The following is a 23,993-nucleotide window of genomic DNA, read 5'->3' on the forward strand; positions in this document are numbered from 1 at the left end:
CAGAGAGGGAGGCTGCCAAACTGCGCATGTGTGAGCATGCGCAGTTCGGCCAGGAGCCTCGGATGTGCCAGCAGAAGGACGCACCGGCGATCCCACAGCCGTGCTTGCCACGGCCTTTCTGGTAAGTCCACCTCTAGGGGTGGTTCTTTTTTGCACCGGGTTTTCGGCCTGAAGGGCCGGATCGGGGACGGGTGCGCACCGCTTCCCAGATGTTGCGGTGAGATTGCGCCCATTTGCTGTGCCCCCAATCCGTCCCTCTCCCGGCCCAAACCCTTACGTGTGACCGGGGCCTCAGACTACTATCCCTGGGCTGACCAATCCACTTAAATTTAAGCACGCTCATTTCTGCACAGCCCTAGCAAAATTCCAGGTTCCTTGTTGCCCACACTGGGAAAGACAACAACAACAACAATGTTAGTACCCAAAATCAATGATGTCCAGAGCTGAACCCCTAATACTCTGATACTAGCTCCTTGGAATTTGAAGTATTTTTCCAGCCCCCATCTTACATGCCAGGTCAGCTTTAGTAGCTTTTCTGTTGTACCTATGCAGTGCTTCTATTCTACCACAGAGTTTATGATTCTTACAGTGAACTAAATCAATTGCTGAAATCCATGTACCATACAATATGTTTTATAGCTGCCTTCATCCAAAAGCAGTCATACCACCACATGCTTCATTAGAATGGGTAGTTACCAGCACAAGATAAACACACTCCTTTTTACTTGGTCTCATAACATTTCAAAGGTTATTCAGAAGAGGAAACATGTCACATCGTTGAAGTACTTTAACAAATGCAAATGATAACTACCAAAGTCATTTTATCAGACTATTCCACATAGGACTGGAGACAGACAGGAAGGGCAGCACGAGAATTACCAAGTACTAAACTGGAAAAGTAACAAACTGGTATTCACTATATTGTACAGAGGTTGTCTCCTGCCTACTAATATTGCAAGAACTGTTGAGGCAACTTGCAATATAAAAAAAAATTATTTCGAATTACGCTCAAATGATATAACCAAGATAAAAACTCAAGACAACAGCAGCAATAAAACAGTCTGAACAGTAAAATCTTAACCAGCCTCTGAATGAGAACAAGCATATACGCCCAGTGAGTTTTCTTCGGCAAGGAGCTATATGAGGAGGGTACAGATATTACTGAAAAAAACTTGTTGCTGCCCACCTGATCTCAGACAGCAGCAGCATTAGAACAAGCATCTCTCCTAATGATGTCAGAGTCCATGAGAGAACATACAGAAAAAGGAATTTATTCAAGTATTCTACAATACATTCCAATATGTGATTTGTGTCTTTATGCTCACTGAACGTATTATGTCATAAAACGTAGGCCTAGTAATTTAACTTGAACAATAGCTGTACTTGTAATGCAAGGCACTGATTGAGGGATCCTTTCAAAACATATCTTATAATGAATGTAAGCACACCCTAGCTGGATGAGACCAATGCTCCATATAGTCCAGTATCTTATGGAGGGTTGCCAGGTTCTATCTTTCTGATACTTGGGGGGGGGGGGATCGACAAGCCTTTCCTGGAGCTTCTGCCGCATGCACAAAAGCGCATGCAGTGCGATGACATCACCTGGAAGTGACATCATCACACCAGCAACACTCTAGTTTTTGGGCAAAAAAATTACACCATAAGAGCTTTGCCCAAAAATTAACACCAGTATTCTCAGCACCAGTATTCAGCAGATTACTGCCAATAAACATGGAGTCAATTGTGGCTAACACCCAGTGATTCCATAAATTCGTTTAACTATTACTAACCTATTTAATAGATAACTAAAACAGCAGCCATAGGGTTCCATTTTACTAGCTTATGGCTGCAGACCTCCAGGTACTAATTGTGGACATTTCCCACCAACGACCACTTGGTTGGTGGATAGAAACTGGGGCCAAAGGGGGGTACATACAATCGTTCTGGGGAGAAAAAATAAATAAAAATAAGGCCACATCTACTTGCAGGAAGTTCTGATCACAGACTTCCTGGCATTTCCTAGAACTACCTGGAACTGATAAAGGATGGCTTTAGAAATCACCAGAAACTCTGTGGTAAGATTTTCATAAAGTTGCTGGTGATTCCTAGAACTACCCTTTGTCACTTCCATGTAGCTCTAAGAATTGTCAGAAACTCTATGGTAAAAACTTCCCTTTACATATAAATAATTGTTTTGTGTTTCTACTCCACCTTTCACTGGACAATTAAAGTGAGATGAAAGGTAGCATATTAGCTCTGTTGATCTAGCTGACCTTAATATTGTCATCTCAGCTGCTTTTATTTAAAATGTTAATAACACCATAAAGATTTTTCTCTGCATTTCACTGAATGTTCATGAGATCATTACCCTCTCTCAATATATCTTTTGTCCTGTTTGTTCCCCTTTTAGTTTTAAGTTTAAATTGTTTGTTAATGCCTAACCTCAACAATGCATCTACTTTGACTCAGTGGTAGAGCATCTGCTTGGCTCACAGAAGGTCCCAGATCCAAGCCTTGCTATCTGCAGTTAAAATAATCAAGTAGTAGTTGATGTGAAAGATCTTTGCCTGAGACCCTGAAGAGCTATTGCCAATCCAAGAAGGCAATACCGACATTGACAGACCAATGTTTTGACATCTTCATATGAATAACTTGATATCACTTTGGAGGGTAGCTGTGCTGGCATTAAACAAAAAACAGGGCCCTCAAAAGGCCTTCCCATGATGCAGCAGGGAAAATGGCAGCTGCAAGGAGCTAACAGCAGGAAAATAGCACTGATGTAAAGCGGAACCTTTGAAAACATGCATCTTCCCCTGCAGATGGCATGAGAACACGTTTGGACATCATCTTTTCAGAAGAAACTGTAGTAAACCAAGAAGACAGATTCAGTTGGGTAGCTGTGTTGGTCTGAAGCAAAAGAACAAAGTTTGAGCCCAGTGGCACCATTAAGACCAATGTAGTTTCATTCTGGGTATAAGTTTATCCCCAGAATTAAACTTTGTTGGTCTTAAAGGTGCCACTGGACTCAAACTTTGTTCTGTAGTAAACCATGGAAAACATGCTGAAGACAGAAATAACCTGGAAAGAGGACAATTAGAGGACAACATCACATGGATCTTAAAAACCTTCTTAGGGGAGCACACTTAATCTCAGTCAAACTGTGGATCAAAGCAGAATCAGAGTATATGAATAGCATCTGTCCAATTTAGCTTCTCCAGCACTCCAGGTTGCAACTTTGGAAACACTACTATTAGAGATAAGTAATATTAAACCTAAATGGGCATTAACACATAAATTTACATTCTAAGTATACCCAATGAAAATACATATTCTGCCTAATTTTTGTGGTCAGTGGTCTTCTGAATGCCCTACCAAAGACTCCTTTCTAGGACATCACTGTAAATTAAACTACCTTACAGGTTTTGTTTACAGGTCAGGAAATCAGTAACAGGTGTGTGATACGTTTTAAATTGACCATTACATTGTGCCTATAATGATATTGCAGCAGCTTTGTTGTAAATTCGCTGTATTTCTTAGAAAACATGTCTGAGAAACAAAAAGAATGGGCTTAGTCAATAGTTGCTTTCATTAAACAACTGTTTCTTTCAGGTGTTACCATGTCAGTGCTCAAGCAATGCATAAAAGGGAGTTCACACTATGACCCTCTCAATAATGCTGTTTTGTGCAAACAGGACAATGCATGCATTTTCTAGTATTGGTACATTTGATCAGAAGCCCAGATTGCCTCTGGGTACAGGCTCATGCTTACCGTAGCTAGACACTATGTGCATTGCCCCTATTTAAACAGGTGAGATACAACAATGATACATTCCTGAAAAGTTTAGGAGCCATTACTAGTCTAAGTGTAAGCATCCCAAAGCTGAAATAATGGAAGCAAAGTCATTATAAATACATTTTAAAATCCACAAAAGGTAACTGCGTATGCTTAGAATATTCATTTAAATCTGAAAGGCATTTTAACCCCAGGAAAAATATGGTAATAAGACATATTTGGCTGTTTTCTCATTGCCACTTCAAAAATGTATGTTTATCAGAACTATAGTGACATGAAAAGATTGGCTTGTAAGCAGAAAACAAAATGACCTGTGAAGGTCATATTGCCGCAGCCAACTGACTGAACTTTAATTCAAGTCATGGACCAGGGAATTCAGTAAAATGTAAATTAGGGCATCAAGCAACACAGCGTGGAATGAACAATCAGCAGAGCACTTCCCCCACCCCCACTGGAATCAATGGCTTCTTCTGGGGGCGAGGATTTATACTAGATTTTGCAAGGAACAGGTATTTTGTGATTAATCAGATGAGCATTATTAACATAGACTGTAATGGTTTTGTGGCACCATACTGATTCAGTGGAATTCTGTGATGAAATAAAGACGTCGACAACACACTATATTTTAAAGACACTGGAAAAACGAGGGGGGGGGACATTCCTATAGTCTTAAGGTACTGACAAAAGTAAAATCCAATATTCAAGAGATACAATAAAGATATTACTGTACATCTATGTTATGCTATGCTCAATAAGCTATAAAATTATTACTATGGGCTGCCAGGATATTGCATATCCCACAAATCTCTCCCACCACATTTATCCATAAGCTTTTCATACCAATGCACAGGCTGGATTAAGGATAATGTTGCCCAAGGCTTCATAGGAGGAGGAAGAAGAAGAAGAAGAGAAGAGATTGGATTTATACCCCGCCCTTCACTACCCAAAGGTGTCCCAGAACGGCTTACAAACTCCTTTCCCTTCCCCTCCCCACAACAGACACCCTGTGAGGTAGGTGGGGCTGAGAGAGCTCTAGACAGAAACTGCTCTTTTTCAAGAACAGCTCTTATCAGAAGTACAGCTTCCCCAAGGTCATCCAGCCAGGTGCAACTGGAGGCGTGGGGAATCAAACCCAGTTCTTCCAGATTAGAGTCCCTGCACTTAACCACTACACCAAACGGGCTCTCTTCCACTCATTTCCCTCCCTATGTACACATTTCCTCATAAGAAAAGCAGTGTGGTACAGAGGTTGGAGTGTTGGAGGTTCAAATCCCCACTGTGGGTCAAACTAGACATGATTGCATCCTCATGTCCACTACGAGGTGGGCACTTCCATTTTAAAGCATGGCAGATACGAGGATGCCATCATGTCTAGTTTGGCCCTCTGCAATGGAAGCCTGCTGGATGACCTTAGGCCAGACACAAAGTCTTAGCCTAACCTACCCTCGCATGGTTGTTTTGAGGATAAAATGGAGGAGAGAAGAACAATGTAACCCACTTTGGGTCCCCAATGGGGCCAAAAGATGGGATAAAAGAAAATAAATAAAATTACTTACTGATTAAGACAAATCATAAAAATTAGGGTAGGTAAACCCAGCATGCCTGTCAAACACCAGCACGCTCAGGCCATTCTGCTAACCACACAAGGCCGGTTTTCCACCCAAGCAACTGAAGTGAACCCCTGAAGTGCTGGCAGCACTGCTGGGGCTGATGGCATGAGAGAAGCTGAGGGGCGTGGCATGCCCATAATTTCTTCCTGCACCCGTAAGGCGATAGCCAGGTTTCAGGTGAGCCCCTGAGATATGGCAGCATCACTGGGGCTTGGCTTGCTCTTAATGTCTCTGACGAGGACAACCTTTATCTCTCCCTCCACGCCAACATCTTCACAAGTACGCAACTCTTTTTTTGCCACTGAACATCATGCACATCTTTCTATTTTAACTCTAATGTAACCAAGGCATGCTTAGGACTCACATTTAAATCCATTTGAAACCAATTATACTGTCCTAGCTTTCCTCTAAAGAACACTGAGAAATATAGTTTTGTGAAGGTCCCACTGATCCCATCCAAGTCCCGCTGACACAACTGGACATCTTTCAGTGTGAAGGGGGAGAAATATCCTTATCTGGGCCACTATTTGTTATGTGTGACTATTGGCCTGCCACAGAGCTAGATTAGAGTAATTCTACTAGTCTGTAAGCTTCTTGACATAGTGCTCCATCTTTTGCTTATGATCCAGTAAGGCACAGAGAATATTGATGGTGCAGTATAAATTATAACGGAAAATAGAACAGGCATAGCTTTATTTCAATTGTACCCGAATGACTCTCTCCTCATAACTAATTTCCACCAAGGGCAGAGCACAGGAACTTAACTGTTTTATTACTAGCCTCATTTTAGAAACGGATTGCCAGAAAATGCTGACACAAGCACTGTAATAGAGTTGCTATATCGAGATTGCAATATTATGAAATGGAATTCTGAAGCGCAAGACTAAAACAGATTGCAGAGAACACTGCAATTAAAGAAGCAGGTGGGGAAATACTGTTTAAAACTAATTTTCTTCCTCTTGTTTGGTTGTTTTCTAAAGCCCCTATTATAAAGCAATATTCAGTATTGCACAAAGCAATATGCAAAAATACTGCAATCTATTAGTTCTGGAGCACCGTTTTGGCTACTGAAAGAGCTACAGATTTAATATTCATGTTTTCCTTATTAATAATATTCTAGACCTGGCTTTCTGGAACCCAATGCAAAAATATTAAAACAAAATTCAACCAATAAAGTTAACATATTACTGAGTGGACACCAATACAGTACATTAATATATATGTTTCAACTGGTGACTCAAAGCCCTCCTAATTAACTTGGTTTTGCAACCTTTCTGAGAGACCAACAAGTTAGGAGTAGTGGTGTGCAAAAAAAATTTTTTGGCCCATTCGGATTCCGCCTCGGGCAGAATCAATTTCGGCTGGCAGTAAGACTCCTGCATGTCAGTTTCATCAGTACCAGCCAATTTGGGAGTCTTTCGACCAGCCAACTGTCAATTTCAGCCCCATTATATCCTATGGGCCATTGAAGTCAATGGCGAAAACATAGGGTATATTCTGGGGGCTGGAGGGGAGGGGGCTTGAGGGAGAGACTCCAAACTCACAGGGTAGCTGCTTGAGCCTCTCCCCAAGATACCAAACAAGTTTCAAGAGCATTGGACCAGGGGGTCCAATTCTACGGGCCTCCAAACAGGTTGCCCCCATTCCCTCCATTGTTCTCTATGGTTACTTTTCCAAACAGAAGAGGGGGGAAATATTTGGAGTACTTACTTTCCAAACAATTTAAAAGCTATTTTAATGGGTTTCCCCCCCCCCAATGGTATTTTTTGCGTGTGTGTGTGCATGCACACCCTGCCTAGAAGTCACAGCGACCTCTGGCAACTCCTACTGGGGCATGGAGGATGTTCAGAGAAGTGACTTGACAGCCTGCCTTTGCCTCCCAGCCCTATTCTTTGGAGGTCTCCCATCCAAATAATTGCCAGGGTCAGCCCTGCTTAGTTTCCGAGATCCGACCAGATCAGGCTTGCCTATGCTATCCAGGACAGGGCAAAGTTATTTAACCACATAAATTACATAATTTATAAGTTATTCAGTACATAAAATTGTACATATTTACAGAATTTAAAAGGATAGATGCCTTAGGTTGCAAATACTAAGGGCATTTTCCTGTCAGTTAAGTACACTGAGTAACATGAGATATGTGAGCAATCCTAGGCAGGTCTACTTGGATGTGCAAATACTCCCAGTAATTAATTAGAAAACAAATTTTGCAGCAAACAAAGGAAAGTGTATAATTTAGACAGAAATGATCTCATACATCCATAAGACTACCAGCATATTTGCACAGCAAGTTAATCTGTATAACACTGAAAGCGCCAAACGAATTAATGATGAGCTATCAAACCCATAATAGCATGGAGAGGTGGAAGGTCACTCAGCAGTGACCAGTGACTCTCCACCCAAGTAGTTATCTGCCCCTCCTCCAGTGCAGCTGTAATTAATGACTTTCTTATCCCCTCACATTTAGTGCAGCAGCTTCTCTGTTGCCTGCAATAGAAAAGCTGGTCCTTTGCTAGGGATGGGGAAATGACCCTGGGAGGACCTTTTCCCATCTGCTTCTCCTGCTCCTCCTGGGACAAGAAAGCACTCTTTCTCCCTGTCACTGAAGAGATCTTGGAATGGGAGTAATGTGCTCCCAGAGACCTGCTGTCAGGAACTTTAGGCAGGTAATCCACACACCCGGGCTTCTTCAGAAGATAAGTGTTTATTATGGTAACGCAGAACTAAAGTACATGTATACAGCCTGTGTTAAGAATGACCTGTAATAAGATGGCTACTAACATATAGATTATTCAAACAGCCCCCCCCCATGCAAAGCCAATGAAGTTTTCTCACACGTGCCAGCAAGCAAGCAATTTTGCGCCTAAAGCAGTTACAGTTCCCAGGCCTGGGGAATTACAGAAAAACATCTTCAAGGCTACTGTGCAGATAGTGGAGCGCTAGGCAGAAAAGTGCTGAGAACGGGAAGGAGATAATATTCCCCCTCACATTCCAACACCATGACAGGGCTACCTGACACCTGCCTCAGAGAGCAAACAGGGCTGGTGCATTTTGCTCCAGCTAACATTTTCAGACTATCTTCAAGTGTAGCCCCACATAGAGCAATTCACATTAACCAAGCCTGAAGACATGGGTTAGACTGCCTGCAAGAAAGCCACAAGTTTCCAAGCCATGTTCTGCAGAAAGATGGCATTTTAGCCATCATATTAGCTTGCTTCTCCAACTGGAGAACAAGCCTTCAAAGCTCTTCACACAGTCCTTCCAAAAAAGCTGTACTGGATCCACAGAAGAAAACAACACCCCATCCTCCAAGACCAGCACCACCTCTGTTTTGTTAGAATTCAGTTTATTTCCCTTATTCACTTGACCAAGCACTGGCCCAGAACCAAGATGGCAGCATCTGTTAGCTTACTTGACATAACATACAGCTGGGTGCCATCAGCACATTGATGACACCCAGCTACAAAGCTGCAAACGATCTCAGTAATGGGGTCTCACATAGGAGTTACAGCGGCACAAGCAAGCTCTGTGGCATTTCCCATTCCAAGTCCCATGGTTCTGACTGCTCATCCCCTATAGCCATCTTCTGCATTCAATCCACTAAGGAGCATTCAAACCACTTTAATACTCTGCTGTCAAGTCTCACATGCAACTCCAGCAGTGTAGTGAATATGACTGGCGAGGGGTGGAAAGGGAGACTGCTATTTTATCAAAGAAAACAACTAAGGGCAATTAATTCAAAATCATAAACTATCATCAACCTTTGCAGTAACCACGAAGAAATGAGATACTGCAGGAAAGAAAACAAACTTGCACTGCCCTGAGACAAGGAGATTCTTGTCTAATTGATATATGACGCAGGCAAACACTGTACTAACAAACAGCACACAAGAGGAGAACTTCCAGCTTCTTGACACAGAGAGTATTCCATCTTTCTGTGTTTATACCTCTGAGGATGCCAGTCACAGTTACTGGCAAAACGTCAGGTTCTACAATGCCAAGACCACAGCCACACATCCCGGAAAATCTGCAGCAACTAACTTCCAGCTTCTCTCGCGCTTTATTTCAGCTGCTCTCCTTTCAGTTATATGCCAACTATGTGAGGCTGGGCTCCTAACATGCCAGATTTTAACAAAGTTAATTTCATTCAAATGAGCTGTCAAACTGGGTATATTAAATCATGTTTTGTAGAGCTCTGCCTGATGTTGTGATTTTATTCATTACTGCAATGCCACTGTCATGCAAAATAAGTAGCACCATGTATTTATTTATTGCTCTGGGAAACCAATGAAGAAACATCTCAGGGATAGAGCAAAGAAACACATAGTATAAACAGGAAACTAATATTGACGACTAGGAGTCTCCAGCACAGTGCCTGCAGTCACCATGGTGCCTGCCAACATGTTTTCTGGCACCTGCCAAGTGTTTTTAGAAAGTGGGCCGGGCCGGGTGGGGCTTTTGCCCAGAAAGACTTCTGATTAGCTACTGGAGATTTCATTGGCTGTGTAGATTTTTTTAAAAAAATGTTGCTTTAGCAACAGCTGCTACCACCACAGTCTTCACTGTGTGACTGAAGTTACGCTGTGACAATCATTTTGTAGCTGGCTCTGCCTCCTGCAGCAACCATTTTGCGGCAGTTGTTTTGTGGCTGCACCCACTATGCCATATCAGAATTCCGTAGGTGCCCGCAGGCTCAAAAGGGCTGGGGAGCCCTGCTGTAGACCATGCAGCACCGCAGTCATGTGCTGTTCTCTCCTGCCACATAATATAGGGTGTCCATGGCTGATCTCAGGAGAGAAAACTGATACTTCACACAAAGAAAGCTGAAGCTTCAGTACAAAGACAGCAAGTTGTGGAGAGAGCCTTGGCATCAACCTTCACCTAGCAGAGTGGTAGGAAATGTTAACAATTTTCTGGTACTAGAAAGAACCTTTCTTTCTTGTTCACCAGATCCGCTGAGGACAGGACAAGAATCAAGATTAAATTGATATGTTAAATGTGAGTTAATGCAAAGAAACAGTTCCCAACAATAAGAGCAACACCATAGTGATCACAGAATCTCCCTTCTCTGGACATTTGCATGCAGAGGCTAAACTGACCATTCTCAGACCTGCCTTTCGCACAGAGCTGCTAGCTTCAAGGCAGTGCACTGGAATATGCATGAGGCATTCTATCAAGCAAACTCAAAATTAACATATTAAGAGAAAATTAGTTTCACAATCAGCAGCACACCAGAGCTCTAGGGCTAATTATAAACCATAATAACTGAGTTGCTGTATATCTGTTAGTACATATACCAGGTAAATACCTGGACCTCTCAAGTTACATAAAACTAGAAAGTGTGTGACTGTGCTCATAGAAATTACTCAGACCTTACACATACAACAACAGCTTTCTTCTAAAGTGCATTCCTGGCCAGACTCTCTGCTGTGGTAAGAACTCCACTTGTCTGGAGTCTATCCAGTCAAGTAAACCTGCTCCATTCAGTTTTTAGATATGTTACTTATCAAGTGCCCTGTGATCTACTTTCCCACCATTCACAATCTGGACAGCTGTTCTGGAGAAGGAGCTGCTTTTCAGAAATAATAGATGAAAAGACTCACACAGAAATACTTTGCAGGAGAAGACTTGTATAGCTATCCAATACCACTGAAGCTGCTAACACTGGTAAAAAAAAAAGGTAATAAATTCCTTAACCAACTGTACAAAAGTCTGTCAATCTCCAACCCTCAGGAAGTTTGTTTATATTTTTGACTGATGGCAGAAAGTGACAGCTGACACCTTTACCCTACCTAGAAATTTTGAATTGTGCAGGGAGTTCCTTACCTACTGGCCCATCTGCATTTCTATTACCTGACATAACAATATAAATGGTAAACTTCAAAAGAGACTGTGTATGCAGTAAATTCTATCTATAGGCAAGTATCCCCTCTGCCAAAAAATGGGCATGGCCAGTAGCCACAGAATTTTTGAGGCACGCAGTAAGAAGAGGTGTAATATGTGGGTACTTGTTCATAGTCAAACAATTTAGTTGCATCATCCTGATGCCAGCATTCCTTCTAACCTGTGCATGTGACCGGCTGCTCATTAACACAGGAAGCTCCGCTCAGCAGCAATCTGGAGCCACACAGGGTCTTGCACTGCCCATTGCCCATTTTAAGAGTGCAGCAGTTATATTCTGTTCAGGATTTGAGCTGCTCCACTCAGTACGTAGGGGAAAAAATTAGAGGGAACATTGCCTGACACCTAAAATGCCACTGCAATTGAAAACAATGGTCTGGGTAGGGAGGATGGCCTCATAGTTTTTGAGATAATCAAAGGCTTACAGATGGTAAAAGAGTCAAAATACCACAGAAGTAGCCACATGTGGCTACCTCCCCTAAACTTGTGTGAAAATCTTTGCTTCTTGGGAAACACAGGAGAAACTAATTCTTCCTCCAGGGTCACCTTAGACAATGAACTTATCAACAGGAAAACCTATGTAGATATCACACATGCAACACAATATAAATCCTAATTTTCAGAAAGTATTCTACTTCTCCTGCCTCCTCTAACAATATTTTAAAAATATGTGTTCATATTAAATTGCTTTTTCTCATTTAAATTCTCAAAGATGGAGTCTGGCAAACAGCTGAGGTAAGTAAATTGATGAATACAGACTGAGTGTGGAGAGACAGTGACTAAAATACTCCAACATGCTATAAGCCTGTGGTAACATGGCTCACAGCCCTGACCTGGATGGCCTGGGCTGGCCTGATTGCGTTAGATCTCAGAAGGGAAGGAGCCTGGGTCCTCCTGGCTAGTACTTGGATGGGAGACCACCAAGGAAGTCCAGAGTAGTGATGCAGAGACAAGCAATGGCAAACCACCCCTGAACATCTCTCACCTTGAAAACCCCATTGGGTCGCTATAAGTCAGATGTGACTTGACAGCACTTCCCACCACCGACATAGTTCACAACCTGGGGGAAGGGACAGTTTCCAGGAAGTGGTCAATTGCCATTTCACCACCAACCCCATGATGCATCAAACAGCCAACATTTCAAACCTAATCGCCTTTCAGTGGCTTCACCATTTCAGCTGTTTATGTAGTCTTTGTGGTGACGTGACATTGCTGTACGTTGTCTCCCAGCCCACAACAGCCAACTGTGCGTATCTACTGCCACACATATGACTGTGCTTCACACATTTGACTGCAAGCAATCCAAAATACAGGTCTGCAGTGCCATGCAAAGAAGCTGCTATGCTATGGTATATGCCTGGCTGCCACAGATGATGGCCCAATGGTAGGGTTGCCAGTTCTGTGTTGGAAAATACCTGGAGACTTTGGGGGTGGATCTAGGAGAGGGAGGGGTTTGGGGAGGGGAGAGACCTCAGGAGGGTATAATGCCATAGAGTCCACCCTTCAAAGCAGCCATTTTCTCCAGGGGAGCTGATCTCTGTGACCTGGAGATCAGTTGTAAAAGAAGATCTCCGGGCCCCACCTGGAGGTTGGCAACCCTAGTGCATGCAGTGCCATGTGACTATTTTAATGCATTGAAGAACAACAAGAATGAAACTCAGCAGGTTCTGCTTGTGACAGTACAGTGCTACAAGTGTTTTAAAAACTGTATCCCCTCAAATTCCCAGTATTTCCAATTGGGAGCACTGTCCTTTCAGTTTGGCACCTACCCACCCTGTCTGCCCTTCCTGAGCCAAAGTTGGTGGTGGAAAGTGGTGACCACTCACAGACAACTTATGGAGTTGGTGACCCTGTAGGGTTTTCAAGACAAGAAAGTTTCAGAGGTGGTTTGTCACTGCCTGCCTCTGCAGAACAAGGCTGAACTCTCCTGGTGGCCTCCCATCCAATTACTAACCAAGGCCAACCCTAAGGTTGGCAGCTCTCCAAGCTACCAGCAGGGATGGGGTGTTTGTGGGTTTTTTTGCCAGATTCAGGTTGGGAAGCTTTTGGGGATTTGGGGATGGAGCCTGAGGAGGGCAGGGACCTCCATGAGATACACAATGCCATAGAGTAGACCCTCCAAAGCATCCATTTTCTCCAGGGGGAACTGATCTCTATCGTCTGGAGATCAACTGTAATCCCGGAGGATCCCCCGGTTCCCACGTAGAGACTGGCATACCAAGCCAACCCCATGTAGCATTCCAGAGCTGACTGGAGGTTGGGCCCAACGCAGGGCTGGGCGAGCCAAGGTTAGGTCTCGGTTTCTGCGTACGGCGCCCCTCCTCCTGCCCGCGTTACCTGCAGTAGACAAAGGCCGGGCCTGGAGTGCTCGGCCACGGTGGCGTTGTAGACCTGCTGCTCGAAGACCGGCTCGTTGTCGTTGGCATCTTCCACGACGACGGTCACCAGGCAGGAGGCGGACAGAGGCGGCTCGCCCAAGTCCCGGGCCCACACCAGCAGCTCCAGCGCGGCCTGGCGCTCGTGGTCCAGCCCCCCTCGGACGCGGAGGACGCCGCTGAGCGGCTCGAGGTGGAAGAGGGCGGCCGGCGGCCGGTGGGGGGCGGCCAGGCTGTAGCGCACCTGGGCATTGCGGGAGCCCGGCTCGTCGGCGTCCGAGGCGCTGAGGCGGAGCACAACGGTGCCGGGCGAGGCGGCCTCCGAGACGGCGGCGCGGTAGTGCGGCTGCGCGAAGGCGGGCGCCTGGTCGTTGAGGTCGGCCACGCGGAGCAGGAGGGCCCGCTGCGAGGAGAGGGGCGGGGAGGCGGAGTCCACGGCCACCAGGCGGAGCTCGTAGGCGTCGCGGCTCTCGCGGTCCAGGGCGCCCTCCACGCACAGGAAGAACACGCCGTCGCCCGCCGGCCGCAGCGAGAAGGCGCCCTCCCCGCCCTGCAGGCTCAGCGCCACGCCGCCCTCGCCCGCGTCCGGGTCCGTCACCGACACGCGGGCCACGTAGTCCCCGGGCCGAGCGCCCTCGGAGACGCTGGCGCCGCCCTCGGCGAGGAAGAGCAGGCGGATGGCCGGCGCGTTGTCGTTCACGTCCAGCACCTCGACGGCGACCAGCGCGGTGGCCACTTCGGGCTGGGCGCCGCCGTCGCGGGCCTCCACGGCCAGGCGGTGGAGGGCGCGGGCCTCGCGGTCCAGGGGCCGGAGCAGGCGGAGCACGCCGGTGCGCTCGTCCACCGCGAAGAGGGCGGCGGCGGCAGGGTCTCCCTGGCGGCGGCTCAGGCCGTAGCGGACCTCGCCGTTGGCGCCCAGGTCCGGGTCGGTGGCCCGCAGGCGGCACACGGGGCTGCCGGCCGGCGCGTCCTCCGGGACGCGGGCGCGGTACTCGCTCTGCTCGAAGGCCGGCGCGTTGTCGTTCTCGTCCAGCACCTGGATCTCCACCCGCAGGCGGCCGCTCCGCCGGGGGCTCCCGCCGTCCCAGGCTTCCACCAGGAGCCGGTACGTGTCCGCCCGCTCCCGGTCCAGTCTCCGCAGGAGCGCCAGGTCCAGCGTCTCGGGGGGGCTCCCGTAGCGCAGCTGGAAAAACGGGCCGTCCTCCTCCGGACCGCTGCCCTGGTCGCCCGCCGGCGGCGGCAGCGGGAGCAGCGAGTAGCCCTGCGTGCCCAAAGTGCCGGCGTCCGGGTCCCGTGCGGCGGGCAGGCGGAAGACGCTGCCCGGCGGGCTGAGCTCGGAGACGGCGAGGCGCACGGCGTCCCGGGGGAAGCGAGGCGCGTGGTCGTTCACGTCGGCCACGGTGATCTCCACCTGGACCATCTCCCCCTGCAGCGTGGCCGCCACGAAGCTGTAGTGCGCCTTGCGCTCGCGGTCCAGCGGCCGGGCCGTGCGGATGATGCCGGTTTCCGTGTGCACGTGGAAATCCGCCAGCACGGCCGACTCCCCGCTGCCTTCGGAGAGGAAGAAGCCGCCGGGATGGGCCCCCCCGGGCGGGAGCCCCGCGCTGATGTCCCCCACCAGCGTGTCTGCCGGCAGCCCCTCGTCCACGGCCAGGCTGAGACGGCGCACCTGTCCCAGGCAGCCCCCTGCCGTACAGCAGCACAGCCAGAGGGGAAGCAGCAGCCACCCGCCCTGCCCCCGGCCGGCCTTTCCTGCCCCCGGGGCGGCTGGTCGGTGCCCCATGCTCCTCTCAGTCCCTTGGCCTCATCGGCAGTCCAAGCCAAGCCGGCGTCCCTGGGCTGGCTTTTCCGGAGCGCAGCGAGGGCTCTGCCCAGCAGGCGCGCCGGTGGCTCAATCAAGTCGCCTCTCTTCCTTCGCTCCCTTCATTCCCTTCCCGGCGGCAGCCTGGAATCAGGTGCAATTCGTGTGTCAGTCAAGGAGCAAATCCGTTGACTCCGCCAAACGCACCCCGTTGAAAGTTGAGGCGGAGGGACAAGTGCCGGGGAGCGAGTGGGAGAGGACAGCTCCCTGCCTTGGGCTCCCAGTGCTGCTTCTGAGGCTGCTGCTGCAGCCCTGCTCCGGCGGCTCCCCCTCGCCGTCTCCCAGCTGCTGTTAACACACCCCCTCCCCATGTGACAGCAGACAAGGGCAAACCCCGCTGCTGGGAGAAACGGCGGCCAAGCTGTGTCCGGGGGCTGTCCCCGCTCCCCCACCTAGGAGGAGAGATGCCGGGCGCTGCTCAGCATCCAGAGAAGTTAGCAGGCAAACCTGCCTCAAACAGTCGCTTTCTGGTAGCATCTCTGCAAAGCGCTGGTGCAGCAGATTGCTTCCAACCGCAGCAGTAGGTCTGTAGGAACTAGTTAGCCTATTATGATCTTATGGATTAGATGGCGTGTTCAGAACACCCTGGGCATGTGAAGGCTCATAATACTTACTGAGTAGTTAAAACATATTCGTCTAGAAGACAGGCTCTTGGGGGGGGGGCATACACTGCCTCAGCACAAAGCCCTACCCTTCCCTTTTGTGTTCCATTGATAGACAATCTGTTGCAGAACCACGCAGATAATTTGTGCTTTAAGCAATTTGTGCTTTTAGATAGCTAAACATGCCTATTCTGCATTTTAAAAGTGGTTACTGGGAAAAGCTGCACTTTGGGTGCTTAAACAGAAAGAATCTGATGATAAGGTTTTGACCTTTTCAGTTTCAGTGCAGCATGGTTAGAACCGTGGTTTCTAATCTTCCAGCCTAGACATATGCAGAATGATAAGAATCTCACATTTTTAATAAAGCCTCTCAACCTCAAGGAAGCCAAAGCACTTCACAAATTTTATTAAATCATTGTACAAAGCCATTAGTGGACCTGAACTTCAACTAGCTTCTATAGTTAAGATCTCTTCCTTCCTTTTAAGTGATTAATGGAGCCCATATTGGCATGGTTTATTTATGAAAATCCTAGAAAGAGAAGCCCATACTAAGCATTGGTGCCTGCACAGTGAGGTAAGTGTGATGTAACAGTATAGTTAAGCAAATAATAGTCCAAACCACATAAAGAGAATATATGTTCCCCAGCTGGGAAGTTACAATATTTAAAAGGAGTCGAGGTCTTTAGAGGGAGATTTATTTGACTTTCTTGTACAACTACACCACTGCAAAAGTATAAACTTTATGATACTGTTACATCTCACTTAGCTTTTGTTATAACCTCTGTAGATAATTACTACAGTCAATTACAGTAATTACCTTATTTGTCTTTTACAGCAGTCCTGTGGTATGCTGCATTTTACATCTTAGAAACAGGAAGCTCAGGCTAATGGCTGTCTTGTGCTCATTTAGTTGGGAGCAAGTACTATTAAACACTGTGGGATTTAAGGCTGCAATCCTTAGAACACTTCCCTGGGAGCATACTCCATTGCATAACATAGGGCTTACTACTGAGTAGACATGTACAAGACTAGTTTTTTTTTGACCAAGAGTTTATGAAACAGAAAGGGTTTAAATGTGGATCTCCATAGCCCTAAATTAACACTGAAGCTATTTGGCTATATGGTAGCTTGCATTGCATTATCTAATTGTGCCATGTGCTAATGTTCAAAAACAAATGGGATGCATCCTACGTAGTCCTTTGACAAAGAAAGTGCTTGCAAATGGAAGTAGCCAGCAAAAAGGGGGGGGGAAGCAAAAACAGGACAGAGTATAAATCCTACAGAATGCTGCAACAGTAGAACATTTTAAGACTCAGTGAATTTTGCTACCTTTAATACTCCGGTCCTTGTTCTCCTGAAGAAAAATGCTAGTTTCTCTTAATACAAGTGGGTCAGTATTCAAACAGCAGTAGTAATATAATGCCTTAATTAGAACTAACTAAAGCCCCCTAATATAAGGAGCAAGATTTTGACTTCACCAAGACTATTTCAGACTGGATGTTAAACAATAAAAAAGGCCTGGTAGGAGGAGCACAGAATGGGAAGGAGTACCAGTGTCTTTGCTACATTTTCTACAGATGTAGAAATGAACTTTGAATGGTGCACTGGGTAGAGTGAACAGGTGCCAAGAAGTACTAGAGTAGATGATATTGTATTGGAATAATATTGGCATCATCTACTTGGAGGAAACATTTTTCCCATAGACAAATCCCATCATTCCATGACTAGAAGATCACTCCTAATTTCCCCTTTTTGGACAACTGAATACAGTCTTCTCCAAAGACTTTGTAAATCACTATAAGAAAGTACTCCATAGATGTAAGAGCCACATAAAGTGACAGTAACAAGTAACTATTAAGATGCTCCCTTTTCCCGTTATCTTTCAGTATCATTCTGGATTCAGTCAATTTTTTTAATTCAGTGCAATTGTTAAATTCTGGGTAGGATTCAATTAAAACTACTGCATTCTGACAGTAGCCGTCACTGTAGTGTCCCATATTGGTGGTGTTAAAATTATTTCCCATTTGCATTTAAAGTGTGATGTACAACACATCACTAAGCATACAACATATTCAGAAATAGATTAGTCCCAGCTAGTTTGGCAGTCCTTTCAGACATGCTGGGCACAAGCATGGAATTAGGCATTCCTAATTCCTGACTTCCTTCTTACCAGGTTAGAGAGCAAAGCCACTGCGCTTTGAAATTCTACCTCTAAGACAATGGTTGGGATCTAAACAACTGCTTCAGGCCAGTCAATTCTCCTTTGAACAAATCACCACTCTACTCCAGTCCCAACTCTTGAACTGTCCTGTACAAGATTATGCGTGGGATAGAGCAGGTAGAGAAAGAAGTACTTCTCCCTTTCTTACAATACAAGAATTTGTGGGCACTCGATGAAATTGGTGGTTAGAAACAGATAAAAGGAAGTACTTCTTCACCCAAAGAGTGATTAACACATGGAATTCACTGCCACAGGAGGTGGTGGCGGCTACAAGCATGGACGGCTTCAAGAGGGAATATATAAACATATGGAGTAGAGGTCCATCAGTGGCTATTAGCCACATGGTATAGATGGGAACTCTCAGTTTGGGGCAGGTGATGCACTGTATTCTTGGTGCTTGGGGGGGCCAACAGTGGGAGAGCTTCTAGTGTCCTGGCCCCACTGGTGGACCTCCTGATGGCACCTGGTATTTTTGGCCACTGTGTGACAGAGTATTGGACTGGATGGGCCATTGGTCTGATCCAATATTGGCTTCTCTTATGTTCTTATGTTTCTGTGTTTCAGTTTGCCATTTGGTGGGATGAAGAGGCTGCTGTTCGAAGAATAACTAGTTGGCAGGAAAAGAAGAGTGCATGAGAAACAGTTTTCCAACAAGCACATCTCCTTGCAGCTTGATCTAACTTTTTACCAGCAACAGTCCTGCCATCCCCATGCAGGTAGCACTCACTGTGCACATTTTGAAATCGCCCTTTCCCCCAACATGCAAGGCAGAAAGGCAGGATACTTTCTGAAGGGCTGAAGACAGAGGGAGCTGGACTGTAATGCACCTAATGCAGAGATCCACACAATAATCTACAATCCAAGGGTTTCTGCCATACTTTGTGAGGGGTGGGGTCAGGCCTGTAGCCAGGATTTTTTTAAGTCAGGGGGCATTTAAATGTCTTAGGGGGCACTGGCTAATCAATTTAATCCGGGGGAGAAGGCTGTGACACCCTGGGCTAGATGGTAAGTCGTGGGGCCTTGCCAGCAAGTCAGGGGGCCTAGCCCTGAGACGCCCCACTGTAGCTACGGGCCTGGGTGGGGTTATATATCACTAAATGCTTCCAATGTATTTATCTGCTGAGCACAGTATTTCAGCTTTTTTTCCCCTGAAACATCTTTTGCTTTTTGCTTCTTTTTTTTTGCATGTCACCATCTCCTCTAGAAGAATACAAATTCTGCAACAAGTGATGCCAAGAGGGAAGAGAAAAAGTGACTGGTCAGGAGAAGGATACTTTCACAGTTTTTTTTCTCTTCATAGCATCCAGTCTTCACCAGAAAGTATCTCTCTGTCATCAGTCCAGATTCACTATTGATTCTGGGTGTGCTTTTGGGAATAGCTGAGCTTGCATAGTTTCATTTTAAATCATCTGTTTCCAAGTTAAATCCTTAACAGGATGCCACATTGTATGACATCAGAATATATAGGATCAGTTTTAAGCATCCACACTCTGAATGTGCTTTTGTGCCATCATCAGGCCAGGATCTGATCACATTGTTAGCAGTATTCATCAGCATGTATAAATGCTGTACAGGGGACAGATAAGAATGTAATTGTCTTTGCTTGATCAGCCAAAGATCCACACAATGGCCAGCCAGATGAATCTGGGACAATTTGCAAGTGGGGCATGACTGAGAAATGTCATTTTTTTAATTTGTCCCCCAATGCCTGATAATTAGAGAGAGACTGCCTCTGAACACAAATATTCCTTTTTTTACTTCTCATAGCTAGTGATAGATGACTTTAGCCTCCTTGTACAGTACCTTACAGCAGGCCTTTTGGGTGTGCTACCCCAGTGCAACCCCTGACAGTCATATCTAAAGCACGTCAGAATTCACTTGTGTAGAAAAACAGAGCCAGATAGCTTTGTCCATCTTTCTAAGGATAAGATGCCTTTAGTCTATTGCAAGCCTTTTGTGCTCCTGCAGCTAAAACTGAATCACAGTCTATTGCAAGCCTTTTGTGTTCCTGCAGCTAAAACTGAATCACAGGAACAGGGGAAAGGCATATTTCTAGCATGTCATAAGAACATAAGAAGGGCCCTGCTGGATAAGACCAGTAGTCCAGCATCCTGTCTCACACACTGGCCAACCAGTTCCTCTGGAGAGCCAACAACAGGGCATAGAAATCAAGGCCTTCCCCTGATGTTGCCTCCTGGCTCTGGGATTCAGAGGATTAGTGCCTCTGAACATGGAGGTTCCCCTCAGTAGCCAGGGCTAGTAGCTACTGATAGACTTATCCTTCATGAATCTATCTAATCCCCTTTTAAAGCTGTTTATTCCTGTGGCCATCACTACATCCTCTGGCAGCGAATTCCGCATTTTAATCGCTCTCTGTAAAGTAGTATTTCCTACTGATCATCAGCTTCATTGGATGCCCTGGATTTGCAGTATTTTGGGAAAGGGAGAAAAACTTCTCATTGTCAACTCTATCCCATGCATAATTTTATAAACTTCTATCATGATGTCCCTCCCCCTTAGAGAAGCTTCAGACTCTTCAGCCTTTTGAGGCTTTTAAACGCCACAATATATTTTTTTTCTTTATGATTTCAGATTTTTCTGCAAACTTGGGGCATTTTTCAGGTTTGTAGAAAGATTGGTCTTGTCTGTTCACAGCTTCAACCACCATATTTAAGTATCTTCAGATTTGGTATATTCTAAACCTTCAGATTTAGAATATACAAGCGGGAACCCGCAAGGACTTATAGCAGTGAATTTCCTTCACCCCCTATTATTTCCTTTTTACTTTTTCCCCTTTCTTGAAAGCCCCCATAGCTTATCCCCCTTTCATGCCTCCTGCCCTTCCCATCCATCAACAAACCTACCTTTATCATCTTCCCATCTTCAGTTTTTCACCCTACTCTATGCAGGAAAATATGACCCAGTTATGCAGTGCTGATTGACAGGGAAGGCCCAGTTGCACAGTGGGACCCTGCAAGGAGTTGAGACAGGGCACCCATTTTCCCATCTCAACTTTCCCCACTATTTCCTTTTCCCCTCCACCTGACAGCTCCCATATCCTCAACCTCCTCTGCTTCCCACCCACCAACCTTTTATCTGCCCCTGCATTTTCAGCTCTATTTATTATTTATTTGTTTGTTTATTTATTTATTATTTCAATTTGTATCCCACCTAGCCACAGGACTGGCTCAAGGTGGCTTCATTTACTTCATTTATAGCCTACCTTTCTTCACAATGAGGACTCAAAGTACCTTACTTCATTCTCCTCTCTTCCATTTTATCCTCAAAACCACCCTGTGAGCACAGATGGACTGGCAGTGAAAAACCCTGTGAAAGGACCATGATCTCAAATGAGAAGAAGAAAAGATTGGACTTATCCCTGCCCTTCACTACCCAAAGGAATCTCAGAGAGGCTTACAGTCTCCTTTCCATTCCCCTCCCCAAAACAGACACCCTGTGAGGTAGGTGGGGTTGAGAGAGCTCTCTCAAGAACTGCTTGTGAGAGAACAGCTCTGAAAGAACTTGTATCTGACCCAGGGTCACACCAGCAGCTGCATGTGGAGAAGTGGGGAATCAAACCTGGCTCTCCCAGATTAGAGTCCACGCTCCTAACCACTACACTACTCCATTTACCTGCCCCTCCCTCTCAAATGGGGGGGGTGAAAGGAAAAAGGAAGAGGCAGCCTGCCTAACCAGTTGGCCAGGTGCTGCTTACCTTACCTCAGGTTAGCCAAGCCCTGCTTCCCTTGTCTCACACAGTCTGAGCACTGCCTCCCTCACCTTGGCTTGGCTGGGTGCCACCGTCTGCCTCACCTGACATAGGGCTCGGTTGGGCCAGGCATGGCCTTCTGTCTTGCACAGAGCTGGGATGGTTGCCCCCATCTGCCTCATGTCCACAAGACTGGGCCAGCTGGGCTGCTGTCTCCCTCATGTCATGTGGGGCTTGGCCAGTCTCGTATGCAGACAACACTTTTGTTTGGGGAGGAGTTAAACTCCCCAGTGTATTTTAATTGGTTTTAGATTTGTTAGGAGAAAAATCCCCTTTCTGTCATTGTGGGCCCAATCCACAGATTTAGATATCCACAGATCAGCTCACGCATGGCTATGGGAAATACAAGTAATGATTTCAGCACTTCCCAGTTGCAACTGACTTATACACCAACTGAAATCTTGAAAACATCTTCGAGGGAAGTCCTGTGTAGGGGATTAGTTTTTTAAGCTTGGTGTTACAAAGGCAGGTGGTTACTGGAACTATATCAGCTTTCTTCAGAAATGGTTGCGGCTAGTGGACTAGCCTTAGCTGGTAAAAGCTACCCTGGGCAATTCCAGCCACTTGCCTGTTCAGCGACAATATGACACCTTAGGAGCATCCCTAGGATGTGAACTTGCTCTTTTAGGAGCAGTCCTACCCCATCCAGAGCAGGTGAAATGCCTCTTCCTGGATCAACCTTATTCCATACCCACAGCACTTCCATCTTGAATGGGTTAAGTTTTCAAGACAGAGTATGAATGAAGGAAATAGATTATCTACCTTCATCCAGCCCTTCACTGTCTCCGGACAGTTTAGCTCTTTGACTGCTTCCCTGAGCTTAGATGGGGTGGGGTGGGGGAGCTCAGATACTGAAATGTTTGTGGAAATGTTATCAGTACCTTGGATCTGTTCGGATAACAGTAGAAGATATTCATGGGGTCCAACCCAAACTAAAGAAAAATGCTGTGTACTACAATTTATAGCTGACCTCCCTGTGTCCACAATCTGGCATTTCCTTTTTTTTATATAGGCAAGAGTGGCTTAGAGAGAAGAAAATCTTTTCTTGTTGGTTGTGCCAAACACAGACAGCAAATCTATTGTGGTAATCCCAAGCAGGAAATATTCACATCCTTGCCAATTTCACTAATACACACATGGGTTTTCCCTAAATCACAGATGTTTGACAGGAAAGTGCCTGGATCATGCTGAATCACAACATCACTGGAGGAAAGTGCCATTTCCTGCTTATTCCATAATCATTAAGGAAATAAATGAAATTTGTTTTTTTTATCAAGCTGTGATTGCTGCAGACCTAAACAAAACCGTCTGGAAACAAGTGTCATCAGCCTCTCAATAGCAATACTCTGCACTTTGATTTAATCAGTACGAATACAGAGGTCACTGCTGAGGGAATATACAAAATGGCTGGGTTGGTGGAATGATATGGGGACCCATTAGGATTTATCTTGTTTTTACTCACACTTCCATGTATCTGGAAATGCTTAATATGCACTGAATTCCTTTAGGAGCTGGATGTTTTCTCAGAGCTGCATTTATGTTCCGCAAGCTGAGGTGTGAGAGAAAAGATGAGTCTGCTATGGAGATAGATTTAATTGCAAGAGAAGTGATGTATATTGTGGGAGCTTGGTTTTGTGGTGTTACTGTATCTTACATTTCTCCATTTATACTTTTTTCTGGTTTCCGCTCGTCTGTTTACAAGACATTCACCCCTTTCCTTCACCTGTCCCCCCCCCAAAAAAAAATCTGCATGCAGAAATTAAAATGTGTGCGGAGCTTAAAATTCATACCTTACGGCCTTTTCTAGCTTTTCTTGAGAGCTCTTGTTGTATGTGCTTGGGCATCTCTCTGTGGCATATCT

The 23,993-nt window shown here is 45.9% G+C and overlaps 1 protein-coding gene across 1 annotated transcript in view; it reads right to left on the reverse strand.

Moving 5' to 3' along the window:
• The window catches only part of LOC107109438 (protocadherin-16-like), a 100,500-nt gene extending 78,206 nt beyond the window's left edge, over positions 1-22,294 (reverse strand). The window contains exons 1-2 of the mRNA XM_015410059.1: positions 22,144-22,294; positions 13,642-15,365 (exon numbers count right to left, since the gene is read on the reverse strand). Coding sequence (XP_015265545.1) covers positions 13,642-15,365; positions 22,144-22,294 — 1,875 coding nt within the window. The remainder of the gene's footprint in view (positions 1-13,641; positions 15,366-22,143) is intronic.
• Positions 22,295-23,993: the final 1,699 nt, after the last annotated feature.

The sequence above is a fragment of the Gekko japonicus genome, unplaced genomic scaffold (genome assembly GCF_001447785.1).
Source record: "Gekko japonicus isolate JY-2015 unplaced genomic scaffold, Gekko_japonicus_V1.1 scaffold326, whole genome shotgun sequence".
Taxonomy (NCBI): domain Eukaryota; kingdom Metazoa; phylum Chordata; class Lepidosauria; order Squamata; family Gekkonidae; genus Gekko; species Gekko japonicus.